This window comes from Pteropus vampyrus, unplaced genomic scaffold (assembly GCF_000151845.1).
Source record: "Pteropus vampyrus isolate Shadow unplaced genomic scaffold, Pvam_2.0 Scaffold62, whole genome shotgun sequence".
NCBI lineage: Eukaryota > Metazoa > Chordata > Mammalia > Chiroptera > Pteropodidae > Pteropus > Pteropus vampyrus.
The window spans coordinates 4,826,391-4,839,700 of record NW_011888843.1 but is presented as its reverse complement, the minus strand read 5'-3'; the positions used below and the strand labels follow the sequence as shown (position 1 = coordinate 4,839,700).

Here is a 13,310-nt window from a genome sequence, read left to right as displayed (position 1 = left end):
ATGGTCACCAAGTCCTTTGATCATCTCCATCTGGAGAAGGAAGTAAGCTAGGCCTGGCCCCTCATCCTGTCATTCCTAGTTCTGAACTCTTGCTTACAGACACACCAACAACCAAAAAGCTGCAATTGTTGGAACAAACTATAGCAAACCAGTAGAGTAAAGAGATCAAAAGTTTAACATCAAAAAGAAAGAAAAAAGCAACCAGAGAGAAATGAGTGAAGGGTATGAATAGACAGGTCATACCCAGGGAAATTCAAATGGCTCTTAAATAAGTGAAAAGATACTCAAGTGCATCTTTTCATTTGAAAAAGAGCAGTGCAGTGCCTCAGTGAGGTGCCAATTTTTATCCTACAGTTGCAAAATATTGGCAAAGGGTGAAGAATTTAATGACACACTAAGTTGAAAGAGGCACTCTCAGTCTATGCAGAGAGGAATTTGGCCAGATTTCTCACACTTTTTAATACATACACAATGATTGAGCAATCCCACTTCTAGAAGTTTGTCCCTAGGTACGTCCTCATGCACAGGTGAAATGACAATCGCAGGGCTATTCAACGCAGCCCTATTTATCAGAAAGATAGAAGCAACCTAAATGCAACCATGAACATCTGGCTAAACATCCATACAGTGAAAGCCTATGCAGTCCGCAAAAAAGAGGAGACAGCTTTGTGTGTACTGATAGGGAAGATGTCCAAATTACACTAAGTGACAAAAGCAGAGGGTGTCCACCATACTGTGCTTTCAGCTGTGACACACAGAATTAATGCACAGTACGAATGCATGCATGGGCACACACCTGCATGTGTGTATGTGTATCTATGGGTATGTAAGGGCACATGTTTCTAAGTATTCTTCGTACATACAAGCGTGTGTATATCTCTGGAAAGACGTTTGAGAAATTAGTAACAGCAATTAAACACGTGTTCACTTAATAACTATTTGTGAAACTATATGCTTGTGTCCTATGCACTTTCCGGTAATTAAAAATATATGAAAAGAAATACATCATAAAGAAGGTAAGAATAAACCATAAAGAAAGGTAGTGGTAGAAGGAGATAGCCCAGGATGCTGATGATGGCAAGAATTCAGAACAGGTGAATAAGAGAAGCCGTCGCCTAACCATGAGCCAAGCCAAGCTCTCTTTAAGGGCTCTAGCTGGAGGTGGCCTGAGAGTGACAAGTCGGGGGTGGGAGTTTTAAGAAGACAAATGTGCCTTGTCTGCTCTCCACTCCTGCTGCCAGGAAGGCTCTGCCCTTCTCAGGTCACTGATACATATCAGTCTCTGAGGTGTATGTGTGCTGGGTCCTTCCACTCTAACCTGGGCCCAGGATAGCCAACGGGCCACAAGGGGTAAGACAGAAGGTGAGACTTAGCATATGATAAGAGACTTAGCAAATCGACTCTGCCTGGAAGGGTAGATAGAGCTCATCTCCCTCGTGTCACGCATTCTAGTCTTCCTAGATTAGGCTCTACCTCTATCCACACTCGTCGTTTCTGAAATGTGTGGATGGAGAGAATGTAGCTCAGCTGCAATAATGTGATCGTTTGTAGTAGTGGTTCTCCAAATGAGGGTTCCAGACCAGATGCATCATCTGAGAACTTTCAAAAAATGCCAATTCTCAGGCACCACCCAGCATTGAGCGTATTAGGAACTCTGGGCGTGGGCCAGCAGTGTGTTTTCACATGCCCTCTGGGTGATTCTCATGAGCCTGCATGTGTGCAAGAAAAAAAAAATGAGAAAAAAATTAAAAAGTGACCCTAGGATACTACTTTGGGTGGCTGGATGGACAGAGGCACCATCGATGACCTAGAGAATGCGAGAAGAATACATCTAGTGTGTAGGGGGGCACAATGTTTCTTGGATGTGGTGAACTGAAGATGCCTATAGGACATCTGGGTGGAAACGTCCATCCAGGAGCTGTAGAGAGAAATCCAGAACTCTAGGCTGAGTTCCAGGCTGAGGTTTAGGCCAGAGATACAGATTTGAAAGTACCCGATATTCAGATGTTAGTCGAAACCACAAGCGTGAATAGATCACATCGGAAGCGAGGGTGGAGGAAGAGCAGCGGGCCGAAAGAGGACAGAGATGCTTGAGTGGTGGAAGCAGGAAGAGGCATCCGTGAAAGTCTGCGAGGCTCAGGGAGGAGTCAGGAGACCTGGTGTCACGGAGCGAGAGGGCACGAGCGACAGCAGCAAGTGTAGATGTGCCCGGTAAGAAGGGACAAAGGTGCCTGGGGATTTGGTGATCAGATAATCACCTCAGTGACCTTATTAAGATGTTTCTTCTAGATAAGAAACTAAAGGGCGGGGAGGGGCAGGTAGAGGCTCATGAACAGGTGTTTGTAGAATGGGGAGGCTGAAGGAGCCAGGAGAGAAAGAGAGGGGATGGCTGATGGTAGGGGCCTGCAGAGAGGCTGGATGGGTTGGCTCCCCTTCCCCAGGTGAGGGGCAGAGAAGGATGACTGAGGGCCTTGAGTTTCTTGAGTGATGAAGCACGAGGTAACTCAAAGCGGGCACCTTTAGGACAGAAGTGACAGTTTGCACAGCTTTTGAAAAAATGGGAAAGGCGCTAACCATGGGCAGGTTGGAGTCTAGAAGTAATCGTGTCTACCTGCTGGATTGTTTGTTGTTTGTAGCATCTGGCTCCGTTACCAAAAAACCCAACTCAGTATTGGTAGTTGATAGAGGAGAGATAGATTGAAAGCCGAGCAAAAGGCCAAATGCTGCATTTGCCTGTGGAAAAAAAAGGAAAAAGAAGAAACATACAACTTCACTCCTTGTTCCTGGCCCTTGCTACACAAAGTGTGGACCAGCTGCATCATCTGAGATCTGGTTAAAGATGCAGAATCCCGGGCCGCACCCCAACCTCCAGCACCAGAACCAGCATTTTCACAAGATCACAGATGGATTCCTATGCACCTCGACTGTGGGATGTGCTGCTCTTGATCCTAATGGAATCCCCGAGGGGGATTTTTTTTATCACTTCCTGATCTATACACAGGGCTCCACCCTTAGGGGTTTCTGCTTTAGTCTGGGGTGAGCCCAGCACAGGTCCCAGATGACCCTAATTTGCAGGCAACTTTGTGACTCACTGTTCAAGACAGGTGTTTCTCAGCCTTTCTCCTGCCTCCATCACACCTGAGGTTGACAGACCCTCCAGCAATATGCTTTGTTACTGAAGCAGTGTGCTGCAGAGTTTGAGCAAAGCAGTACTTTGGGTTTTCAACTGCCTTTTGAAATAAATGCCCCTCGCCGTCATTGAGCATCCTGGGGATCTAGTTAACAGATTCTGATTGGATGCTGTGGGAAGAGCTGCAGGTTCTGCGTTTAATGAGCACTCTGGTGATGCTTGCTGGTGGACCACCATCCTTTGAGCAACGGGTGTGCTAGGTGGGGCATGAGATGGATTGTTCTATTGATGTAAGGTTGAAACTGGTGGAATTCATTTTAGAATATGAATTCTCCCCTTGTCTCACTCCAGACCTACTCTATCAGCATCTTCAGGAGCTGGGCTCAGGCACCTCTGGAGTGTTAAAAGCTCCACAAGTGATTCTGATGCACCAGCAGGATGGAGCACCTACAGTGAGTCCAAGAGGGCGTGTCTTCCTAGGGCGACTCTATCGTTAAAAACCTACTTTAGAGACATGGTTTCCAAGCAGGCAGTATGAAAAGCGACAGCTGCGTTAGGTCTCCACGAGCAAGGGCTTCTCACTCAGGTTCGGTCATAAACAGCATTACTCAAAAGCAAGTTCTGTAGAGATGGCACAGTCTCGCCACACCCGCCCCTGATGCACATCACTCAGCACAGGAACCACCCCCTAGCCCCACACACCCTTTATTTTATAAGCCGCCAGTTACTGTGTACTCTCAAGGCTGGCGTGGTAGAAGGCAGTCTGTCTATGGCTAATTAGAGAAAGAAATTAAGTAGAGTGGAATTTCCACATGTTAGGTATGTGTCAGAAATCCAAATCATCTAATTGAGCAGAACACATAGCTCATAGCTCCTCAGCACGCTTCATGGATTTCCTCAGATCTATATATTTCGACGGACGGGCTTAATCAGTTTTTCAAGTCCAGAAAAACTTCTCACCTGAAGCTAATATTAAATATTATTGAATGTCAATTGTAATTAAAAAAAATTTTTTAAATTTTTTAAAGATAAATTTTATTCATAGCGCTCTAGAGATTGACACCTTTAATTCCAGATTCTTCTCTGAAGAGAGCACTTTCACTGGGTTTATAGCCACAGCTTTTTTGTTGATGTTCCATTCAGTCTGCGGTCACACTGAGGTCACACCGAGAGACAGAACTTCCTCTCTAGGTCCCGATGTTCATGACACCTTTAAACTTTAACGATTGAACATTCCATCTCGAATACTGTCAACCGATGATTGTTACACTCCTAAACAAAATTCTGAGTTGTAAAAGGCTTTTAAAGAAATGGAGTTTTGGTTTATGGCTGTGCCACTCTGAACAAGCCCGATCCCGTCTGATCTCGGAAGCTAAGCAGGGTTGGGCCTGGTTAGTACTTGGATGGGAGATCACCTAGGAAGCAGGTGTTGTAGGCGTAAAAAATAAAAAATAAGGGATTGTAAGCTGACAAGGTCCTTGCAATCCATGAGGTCAACCAAGGGTTGCCCCGCCTAAAAAAAAAAATGCAGTTTTATATTTTCAAGTACAGAGGGTACTTGAAAACCCAACCCAGTCAAGAAGAAAGGACTTTGGGGACCGCTTCTAATGAGGAGACGGGTGAATACCTAGCCCACCAGCTGTTCACAGGCACATGTGCCTACAAGCTGCTCCTCCAGTAGCTTAGCATTCCCCACACGATCTGTTCACAGTATTATTTAGCTTAAAACATAAAAATAAACGATATGGAAGCCTTTGTGTGAATCATCTCCAATTAAGCTGTAGAATCACAACCAGTCAGCTCTAATGTGCAGTAGTCACATGTCTTTGCTAAGCTCACAAGCATGGGAACGTATGCAAACTGGGCCTGTATGTACCCCGGAAGCCCAGGTGCTGATGACGGCAGTGCTGTGTGTGTGTGTGTGTGTGTGTGTGTGTGTGTGTGTGTGTGTGTGTGTGGTGGGGAGGTGCGTGTGTGCCTGTGGAGGGAGTGGGGACAGGTCCTCATTGAAGAGGCTCCTCTCCTAAAGCTCTTACTGAACACCCCCTCTTCCTAAAAGTATGTAACATACATGGAACAGCAAAACCCAAAAGTCAATCAACTGCCTTTGCTAAGGACTGCAGTCTCAAGAACTAAAACTCAGTGCTGTCAGTTACCCTGTGGTTAAGAATTTAAAACTCTGTCACTTTACAGGGACAAGGCTGCACCATTCTTGGTCATTTCTTACCCCTTCGTCCTATGTCTCTAATTGCCAGCTAGCCAGCAACACAAGTAGATGTCCCATAAATATCCCTAAGTAGTCAGGTTCAAAACAGCCGCCCTCTCCTTGACCTACAAATGGGCTCCTCCCCCAACCCAATCCACCCCCGCCTTCCGCCCCTGCTATTACTCATCCCCACAAACATCTCTGTTATCCATGGAGGCAGAGAGCACTTTCCAAAGGCAGCCGTGACAGTATCTGCCATCGTGCAACAGGACCTTTTTACTCCCTCATCAGGAAGTGGCATCTAATTTCCCTTTCCTTGAATCAGGGCTGGCCTCTGTGACTCCCTTGTAACCCAGAGAACCTAGCACACGTGCTGCTGTCTGAATTTCTCAACTGGCTTCTGCTTTGACCTCTTGGGATGACAGTTCTCCAGACAGTCCCTCTGAGGACACTCCCAATGCAGCCGAGACCCATGCTGGGAGAAGCCCAAGTCACAAGAGAGTGTTCCCATCGAAAGACTCAGTTGAGCCTTTGTGTTATCCAGCTCAGGTGCCAGACACAGGAGTGAAGAAGCTTGCACATGATTCCAGGCCCCAATGGTTCAAGTCACTTCAGCTGTTCAAGTCTTCATAGCTGAGGTCCCAGGCATCCTAGAGCAGAAACAAGCCAGCCCCGTGCCCTGTGTGAATTCCTGACTCAGAATCGTGAACATCATGAAATAGTCATTTTACGCCGATAAGTTTGGAGTGATTTTTTTTTTTTTTTAATGCAGCAATAGATACCTGGAATACCCACTGAGATGCTTAAGCCAGAAATTACTCATTGGGCCTCCTTTTCCCTTGATCCTCAGGGTCTGAGCAGCCAAGAGAAGGAATCAGACTCCAAGTGCAATGAAGTCCTCTTCCATGATGAAGACTGGCTTAAGAGGAGCATCATGGCTATGGAGAGGCCGTAGAAGGAGGAGGCCACTGCTACCTTATCATGCATGTTATTTTCAGCCTAAAGGGCTTTCATGGCTCCCTGAGGCCTTTAGGGGGGCATTCAAACTCTTCAGCATGGCCACCGCCCTACCTCAGCATCTAGGCTCCCAAAATGACTTGCAATTCCTCAGCTCCTTGGGGCCTTCCTTCATGCTACCTTAGGCTGGAATGCCCTGCACCTGAGACCACTGGGGTCTCTTTACTTCTCATACTTCCTCAAGGCTCAGCCCAGGTGTCCTCGCCTTTGTGAAGTCTTCCCCTGACCAGGGAAGGCCACTGAAAAACTCACCTGGTTCCCCACTCATACCTCTGTTGAAGCACTCCAATGCATCCCATCACAAATGCCCACCAAGCCTCTACAGCTTGCCAGGCCCAGAGCTTGGTGTCCTGACACAAGCGCAGAACAGGACAGATTGGACTCTGGGCCCCTGTAGCACTACCAGCTTAGCTAGGACATGGGCAACGTGCCGTCGCTCAGTTTTAAATTGCACTGTGAAAGCTGCTGAAAAGGAGGTGAGTGAGCAGCACGCGCTAATCCTCTCTTCTCATAATCTTCTCATCTCCCCCAGCTTCGTTTCAGTTCCTCCACGTGCCACCTTCCCTCCTGCCACAGAGCCTCTCTAGGCGGCCCCCTATTCTGAACACCCCTGCCTCTCGCCTCCCCTAATTAACTCCTCTTTATCTTTCACTTGGCGGCTCAGGCATGCCTTCTTCAGGGCAGAATCCTTTGTCACAGCTCTTTCGAGGGAACCATAGGTGAAGCCATTAAACGCCCAAGTCATTGCATGAGTGAAGTTATTTTTTTGAACTTTTTGCTTTGTCCCCATAGTTTTATATGTGTATAGGTGTACTTTTCCATAAATATAGTCATCTGCCTTCTCTGTCTGAAGAGACTTATACCTTGACTGCCTACAGGTGTGCTGCGCTATCTGCGACCCAGTCAGAGGTTTTATCTGAAAAATCACTGGGGCATAGGAAAGCATGAGGGTGAGGTTCGCGTAAGTCCACAGGTCTGCAAACGAAGAGAAGGCTGGACTCATGGGAAAGGCTTATAAGGTAGTAGAGGCAGGGATGACACTAAATCACCAAAAATGTCCTTAGTATGTAGGCAGACTCATTGCTGGGAAAATTAACTGTTCATTCCATCCATCTCTACATCCACTCATTGGACTTGAATTTGGAGACAGAGGATCTGTTGGAAAAAATGACCACAACTTCAGCCTGGGGGCTCTGGGAGAATCTGAGCACCCCAGAGGGAAGCAGACGGGTCAAGAACAAGATCTGGTGATCGCAGAGGAGATGATGAGTGGTGGTAGAGAGTGGTGAAGCCCAGGCCCAAGCCCACCGTCTGCGGTCCCCCATCCTCTCCCTTAACCACCACGCACTCTGTGTCTCGGGGTCCCTCCCAGAGATGTGGTACATGAAGTAGATTGGATGGAATTAGCCTGCCGTACAAAGGCCTGGAGAGTGAGAACAGACTACGACTGGAAATATGAGCATATTAGGGGTGGGAGGAAGAGTAGCCAGAAGGAAGGAGAAGCAGGAGTGTTGGGACAAGAGGTGTCATGACCCGCCAAGGAGGTCAACGTTTCCTGAAGGGTAGGCTTTTAAAAGGTCAGGCACTTTAGAGCAAACAGAGGTCGGGAGAAGATGATCGATGAAGTGCTCACTGCACTTGGCAGGAGGGTTCTCGGTGCCCTTTTAAAAAGCCTGTAGAGTGCCGGGCAGCCCACGGAGGGGACGGACCTGAGGGAACGGGAGGATGTGGAGGTGAGGAAATGGGTTTCCAGAAGCCCGGCCATGAGAGTAGGAAATAAGACACCAACCAGAGGCAGAAATGCAGGATTCGAGTAAGAATTTGCCGGACGATTGGGAAGCTGTGAGCGCAGCTGTAAGCCAGCCGGAGTGGGAAGGTTGGAGAGTTCTTTAATAGAGCCATGTGCCAAGGAGGCAGGAGAGACAGCTTTCTCATTCCATCCCCAGGCTCGGAAGAAAGAGCCAATTTGTACTAATCCAGAACCCTCTCCAGAGCACTTATTTCTTCCCCCAGGACTTCATCTCTAAGCTGGCTCTTGACTGGCACAGAATTACCGAAGGAGTTGACCTAGTCGCACCAGGACAGTGGGATGGAAAGCTAAAACAGCAAAACGAACAAACAAACAAAACCCCCAGCATTCGAGAGTCAAGGAAGTTAAGGAACCTGTGGCTGAATAAAATTGAACTGGTTTTTTCAAAGCCAAACCTCTTGGATCCTTTTATGCTAATGGACAACCCTAAACTCCGACAAGAGGATAAAGAATTCTGAGTTTCCGGCTGCAGGGGGCCACACAATCTTTGTGTCCCCAAGCACCTGGCAGAACTAGTGTTTCCCAGAAAACACTCTGGGACATACTGTTCTAGTGCGTTCATCAGGAAGCGACGGTGTTCATCCCTTCGAACGGAAAACATTCCCGCGCGTTTTTGTCAATCTCTGCTCAAAGAAAACTAAGTTCTTCTAGTAAAATCCATGGGCTTCTCTCTTTCTCCGTGGAGAAGAACGTTTGCTCTTGCTTTCGATCCTCACAGGACACGATAAATGTCCTTCGACTGAAAAGTCCTTGCGACAGTTTCTCTCCAAACACTCGCTAACACTAAAGCTCAGTTGGACGAGGGCATCTTTTAAAAAAAACAAAACCAAACCAACTTTCTGCACTAAGATGATATTGTCGCAGAAACGAACTTGGGTGACACATTTTTAGGCACCGCTCTGCTGTGCCAGGCATGGTCCCTGGTGTTACTCAACCCGATGGTACTTCATGGAGTGACTCGGCTCCAGTGCTCTAAAGAACTGAATTCTTTGAAGGAAATTGTCATTCATGTAAAATATCCAGATAAACAGATGATGGTTAAAAAGTCAGAATGACACTGACCTTCATTGGGAAAATGCCCAAGTGAGAATATGTTAAAAAAAAAAATTAAGAAAGGGGGATAGAGGGATGCAGAGGAAGCAGGGAGGGAAGGCGAGGGGAGGGGAGGACGCGGATTGGTTGGGGGAGACATGGTGCCCGGCAGAAGTAGGAACCGGGCGGCGGGGTGTGTTTGTGAAGGGCGGATGGAGATGTTTTTAAAAGTCCCGGGCAAAGTCATTTGACAGGGGTTTTGAGACATGAGAACCACCAAATTCTTCTAGAAGTATTTCCTTGGGAAAGGCTATGAAGAGCCAAGATCAAGCCTGAGCTCCCTCAATGCCTGTATTCTGAGGGTCGAAATCTACAAGAAATACGACATGCAAACTAAACCACCAGGAAAGAGCCCCGAGCACCAGAATGTGAAGGCAGAGTTGGAAAAAAACAGAGCCGAGGCTTTCCATCCACTACGTGCTTCTCTGTCATTTCTGCGGGCACCCAGCCCCAGTCCCTTTGCTGTGTCCTCGACCACACATCTGATAGCGTGGCACTAAGCACCAACAGTAAAGTTCACCCTTCACCCCGCTGAGTCAACTCTCTGCCAACTCACCAGATATCCACAGAGATTCCAAGATTGTGATATGAAACTTCGAAGGACAGAGGGAGAAGGAATGAGGAAGAAACGTGTTATTCACTCTTTGGGCGATCAGCTAGAACTCCCTTGCTAACTTGTCAGGCTACTTTATCTCTACCCCATTCGACCAATATCCAGTCTGGACTTGTTATGACAGAAGCCATAGTCCTGTTCAGACTGGCAGTGATTCCATTTTAATTTAGCTCAATTATCATGATTTCAGTACTTTCTACTTAGAGGCAAAAGGCACTTAAGCTTAATACTCAATAGCTTAAAATTATAGCCAGAAATCCTTAGTAAGGTCTAAAAATTCTACACATTTGATATGAAAAGCTGAGAACAGGCTAATGATATACGCTAATGGCCTCCCCCAGGTTTCAGAGACTGTGGTGGGAGGGGCCCATGTGGACATGTGCACTCCCCCCAATGAGCACCCCCCCAACCCAGAAGAAACGAAGAGAGGCACCACCTGACCAGAGCAGGAGCATCATTATATAAATAGTATTTCATGCCTTGTCACTTTTCCTACAGGTAAAAACTGAGGGGGTTGGGGGAGGGGAACCCTCCAGGTTATGAACCAGGAAGCAGAACCCCGGAAGGAGAGACAAGGGGGCAGGGAGTGACATGAGGAACGCAGACTTCTGGGAGACCTGGAAAGACAGATTGGCTGGCAGTGGTAGAGACTTTGGGGAAACCAGATGAAACCAGAGATTATTCTAATAGAGACTGCGGAGAGATTTGTCTGTAGAGTCAGAAGCAGATCAATTTCATGAAGATTTTTGTGAGTGGGAAACCAAAGTTATTTAGCTGGAATTAGAGGGATCTTGATGGAACATTTTCAACCTGCAACAAATCTGGGGTCCAAAGAGAAAAGTATTGGCTTCCTCATGGAGCAGATGAGCTACAAGAAGAGACCACACTTGTTTGCCAGGGTAAGAGACCCAGCAGAAAACGAAGTAGAAGAGCCATAGGAGAAAAAAGCACAACCATAAAAGAAAACTGTTACTCTACATGGCGGACTGTCCGTGGCCACATTCAAGAAACATCAGTAGAGCTGAGTAACTGCAACAGAGACCACATGGCCGACGGAGCCTAAAATATTTATTCTCTAGCCCCTAACAGAAAAAACATCTATTAGACCTCGCCTTGAAGCTGCGCTGATTTGGAGCAGGTAGCACAGTTTGCTGTACAACAGGCCCTGTGCGGCTAGCAGAGACCCATAAACATTTTCCTGGAGAAAAAGAGAGCCCAGATCATTTCATATTCATAAATGGCTGAACAAAATGTATGGTAACTCCAAGGTTCCTGGGTGCAACGACAAGCAAATTCTTCCACATTCGACTCCCTCCTAAAGATATAGACATTAACGAAGACCTAGTTCTTGGCGGAACGTGTCGGATATGGTCGACCAGCCATACGTCCTGAGGAGGCTGTGTCCTTGTGTCCTTGTCTAAGCCTGTCAACACTCTCCCAGTTCCATCCTAAGAGAGGCGAAAGGAGATGCCTTCTGGACGATCTAAAAACAGGCCGCCCGTCCTTTGTAGCTGTTGCCACCACTCACGAGAGGCTCGACAAGGACAGTACCTAGTGTCCACGTCCCGGTGAGGTTACCTTTTCTGAATGTCTCCCGTCTTTGCTCTGCTTCTCTGTTGACGCGATTCTGTACCGGTTCAACTGCGGGCCCCTGGTCTTCAAGTTCGTCTTCTGTTTCATCGTCGCTGTAGGGAACCACTTCATCGTTAGGCTGAGAATCCTCCTCAAATGTCGTCTCTGAGTCTCTTTCTGTACTCATTCTGCTGGCAGATTAGAGCTACCTGGTTTCAAAGAAAGGGAAACCAGAGTGAATTATGACCCGTGCCCAGTTTTTGGTTGAATTCTGCTTGCATTGAGTTATAACGCCCTTTCAACCAAACACTATCTTACTAACATGTAAATGTGTCTGAATAATGACTTAAAAGTTCAAATTAGCATGTAAATAAGAACAAAACCATTCATTACTGATTAAGTGCTTGGATGAGAATTAACAACAACAAAAATAGAGCTGCAAAATTTTTTTAAAGAGAGTAGACAAACTTCAAGGTTCTATTTCACACTGTAGGTCTCTACCCAGCGAAGTCAATTTAATTGGCTCACATCGACTTTCAACTAAAATGAAACAGATTATACAATATCAGAGTACAGCAGGCATAGTAAGAATTAGCACTGTCTGGTGAAACAGTTTGCAAACAATGATGCATACAGACATTTATTTGAATTGTGGGTCTAAGGAATTAGATTTCTTACTGTGGATGGTCAGCGGGGTTTGAAAACCACTGCTCTCAGATAGCTGGTTTCTGCTGTCACTAATATTCTGAGCCTTTCCTCTGGTACATTTTAAATGCAAGCTTAGGTCCTCAGATTTTGCTATGACTTCCTGGGAACACTCTCAAGCCAATTTTCCTAACTGTCACCAACCATTCCTTGCATCTAGCATTCATGTTTGTGTATAAACCACTGTATTAAGTGACTCTACACAAGTAGAAAGGACAACATTAGTTACATTTATATTAGAAAAAATATTTACACAAATACCTCAGGACAGACATACAGCCTGGCATTATTTACATAACCATCATATTGCCATGTACTCAGTACTGTTAATAATAGCAACTCATGTTTATTTAGTGTTACCTGCACGCCAAGCCCTGCTTGAAATGGTGTGTACACATTGCCTCCTTGAAACTTCCCATACCACCGTGGGAAAGGTGTTCTTATAATCTCTACTCTACACAGGAGAAAAGTAAAACTCCGCTGTTGGATAACTTGCATGATAATCATTAAAAGTTTGCATCAAAACCAACTGCTTTCCAAGGAGAGATTTTCTATATTCTACTTTTATGTTACAGTTTGTTATAAATTTTAATCGAGGCTTAGTTGCCTTGATTGGGACTGTTTACTGATTGCATGCTTTGTACCAAATCTAGTCTTTTGGACGTCTAAATTTTTATAGCCATAAGTGTACATCTAGAGAATGTTTAAATATTTATGAGGAGTCTGTCCAGTGTTATTTAAAATGTTGAAACTCAGAAGCAACTGTGTTCTTCTTTGGCACAGATGTCCAATGATTGGCAACTGTGTACATAAATTGTGGCCTCCTTGTACTATGGGACAGTGGATGACAATTTAGATCATGAGCAGAAGGGCTTTTAATGACATTGCAAATGTCCAAATGCATTAGGTTGAAGGGTAGGTTAATAATCCATATGCACAGCAGCGTCCCAGTTATTCATGGACACACATTTATTCATTTTCCAAAATTCCAACAACTGCCATGCATGATTTTAAGTGAGATGATGCATGTAAAGTACTCAATTCAGTGTTTAGCCTACAGTAAGTACTCAACTGTTAGTCATCGTTATTGTTAACAATTATTCCCATAATCGGAAAAGTTGCTGATAATAACAACTGGAATCGTATGTCATTTTCAGATACTTGG

At 45.9% G+C, this 13,310-nt stretch overlaps 1 protein-coding gene and 1 pseudogene across 1 annotated transcript in view; one reads left to right on the top strand and one right to left on the bottom strand.

Moving 5' to 3' along the window:
* Window positions 1-13,310, bottom strand: part of ATP8B1 (ATPase phospholipid transporting 8B1) — a 113,975-nt gene that overhangs the window by 45,571 nt on the left and 55,094 nt on the right. Inside the window, exon 2 of the mRNA XM_023531171.1 lies at window positions 11,447-11,649. Within this exon, the coding sequence (XP_023386939.1) occupies window positions 11,447-11,627 (181 nt within the window). The 5' untranslated portion in view covers window positions 11,628-11,649. The remainder of the gene's footprint in view (window positions 1-11,446; window positions 11,650-13,310) is intronic.
* LOC111740379 lies at window positions 4,452-4,568 on the top strand (annotated as a pseudogene).